Source organism: Aplysia californica, unplaced genomic scaffold (genome assembly GCF_000002075.1).
Source record: "Aplysia californica isolate F4 #8 unplaced genomic scaffold, AplCal3.0 scaffold00092, whole genome shotgun sequence".
In the NCBI taxonomy this organism is placed as follows: domain Eukaryota; kingdom Metazoa; phylum Mollusca; class Gastropoda; order Aplysiida; family Aplysiidae; genus Aplysia; species Aplysia californica.
This window is the reverse complement of record NW_004797362.1, coordinates 302,184-304,389: the sequence shown is the minus strand read 5'-3', so window position 1 is coordinate 304,389 and position 2,206 is coordinate 302,184. Positions and strand designations below refer to the sequence as shown.

Here is a 2,206-nt window from a genome sequence, read left to right as displayed (position 1 = left end):
GAAAACAAAATCATCAGCTGATGCCAGCTCCGGACGAAGAAGACACTCATGATCACCTCTTCGCTGTCGTTGTTGTCATGGCAACCATCTGCCTCACGCTGTTCGCTTCAGCGTGCGCATGCATACTGTGTCCGCGCGCAAGCCACTTCCTGTGTCTGCGGGCCTGCCCGTCAGTGTGCTCAGCCAGTTGCCAGGTCCTCACCGAGGGCTGCCAGAGGGCGTGGCATGGAACAGTGTCGGGGGCGGGCCGATACATGCTGGTCGTGCCCCGAGGCGCAGAGAATGAGGGCTTACTTGTGTAGCCTTTGATCTTTTTTGGCACAAGGAAAAGGGTCCGTGTGGGGGTGGGGGGTGGGGGGAGACAGACAGACTGACTCAACTGACTGACGTTGTTGTATTTTCTCCAAATAAAAAAAATAAATGATATCCAATCAGAGTGAAGATGACACTTATTTTGTATTATAATTTATATCGTATACATCAAGTAATGGAAGGAATGTCAGAGTCAGGAACGTCTGACTCGTTACTTGAAAGATAAATGAGAAAACTGACATGACACAATAGGTCCACTTGACAGTCAACGCCATATAATCATTCAGGGATTTCACACATACATCGTGACTTATTTCCAGGTTTTATTATTCCCAACGAGTTAGAAGGTGGAGGGTGTCACGTACATGAGCAAGTTGTTTCCTTATTTTACTCTACCATTTCTGTCTTTTTCCTTGCTGTTTCTCCAACTACCTAAACCAAACATGGCCACAAAACAGCACAATATTTCTCTAAACGAAGAAGCCTCGCTTTTCTTATCACCCGATGCTTGTGATATAATAGCATGAACTTATTCACAGCCAGGGTTGCTCTGCCATTCTCCTACGTGTTGCCCTCCTAAGTCTAAAGTCAGACTGAGACAGCTACAAGTTAACTCCACAATGAAACCCCCAAAGAAGATAGAAACACAGCTGAGGTTTTCACTTACCCGGTAATCAGAATGAAAATTTCACTTTGGAGTAGTAAAAGAGAAGATAGTGACAACAACAGTATTCCAGACAAATAAAAATTGTACACGAGGACAAAATCAAATCATACATTGGAGGAGAATACGACATAGAACTTTTATTCACCTCAGATAATAAACTTTGAAAAAAGTATACAGTCCAGCAGAGATAACACAAACACAAAAAACTCAAAATCCAGGATCGCTTGTGCATTTTACCATTCCCTGATTGATTCTCTTCAATTTTTTAAAAGATTGTTTAACCTGAAATATGGATGTGTCAAACACAGTTTTCAATCCCAGACGCGTTAGAGTTATCTGAGCCTGACGGTATAGATTTAGTCTTGATTTGGCATCATGTCAGACAAGAAATTTTCCATTAAGTTATTCAGTCTCCCATTTCACATGGCCGTGAACACGACAAATCTCTCTATCTCTCTTCCCTTTCCCTCTCTCTCTCTGAACATCTTTCACAAACAACACACACTCAGAAGCATGTTCAAGTCAAAATACACGAACCCACTCAAAAGTCAAAATGCATAAAAACTACCACATTCAACCCTTTCCGTCAATCACTGTCAAGCTAGCTACCTCCACCACTCTTGTTGCTTTATTTCGACTGTTTCATTCAACCATTGCTATCATAAAAGGTGAATTCACTTTTAAAAAAGAAAGAAAAAAAAAGACTCCGAGTCAATATATTACAAATATTACTGTTTAGCTAGGCCCCCCTCCCCCACCCTAATCTCTCTTGTTGCTTTCAACTGTTTCATTCAGTTATTGTCAGAGGCTAAAACAGCACCTGGACATGGATGGCTGGTGCCTTTATAAATAAATCATTGATGGTCGGTCAGTTATTGTCATCATGATAAAAGGTGAATTCACTTTTTTAAAAAATCCTTCAAAACTATTATCTATAAAAGCAACATGGAAAGTCAAACATCATCCATCCTTCTGCAGAAAAATGTTCCTCTGCGATTCCCTAACAACAGGACCTGAAGTTCTCATTATGAAATATTAACACCGACTCATTTCTAAATGTGTGAAAACACCAAGCAGAACCATATCCAGTCCAGAATTTCATGTATGAACATAAAATGGAGGCCCCCGAAAACCTGGTCCTAATACTAGTAATAGGTAACTCTTTCAAGAGCCTGGATCCACATGGCATGACCAGAAAAGATTCTTTAATCTCCCCCCTCCGAAAAA

General features: G+C 41.2%; 1 protein-coding gene across 1 annotated transcript in view; it reads left to right on the top strand.

The window, feature by feature from the left end:
* Positions 1–431, top strand: part of LOC106011343 — a gene marked incomplete in the record, with an annotated part of 26,876 nt that extends 26,445 nt beyond the window's left edge. Inside the window, 1 exon segment of the mRNA XM_013080589.2 lies at positions 18–431. Within this exon segment, the coding sequence (XP_012936043.1) occupies positions 18–302 (285 nt within the window).
* Positions 432–2,206: the final 1,775 nt, after the last annotated feature.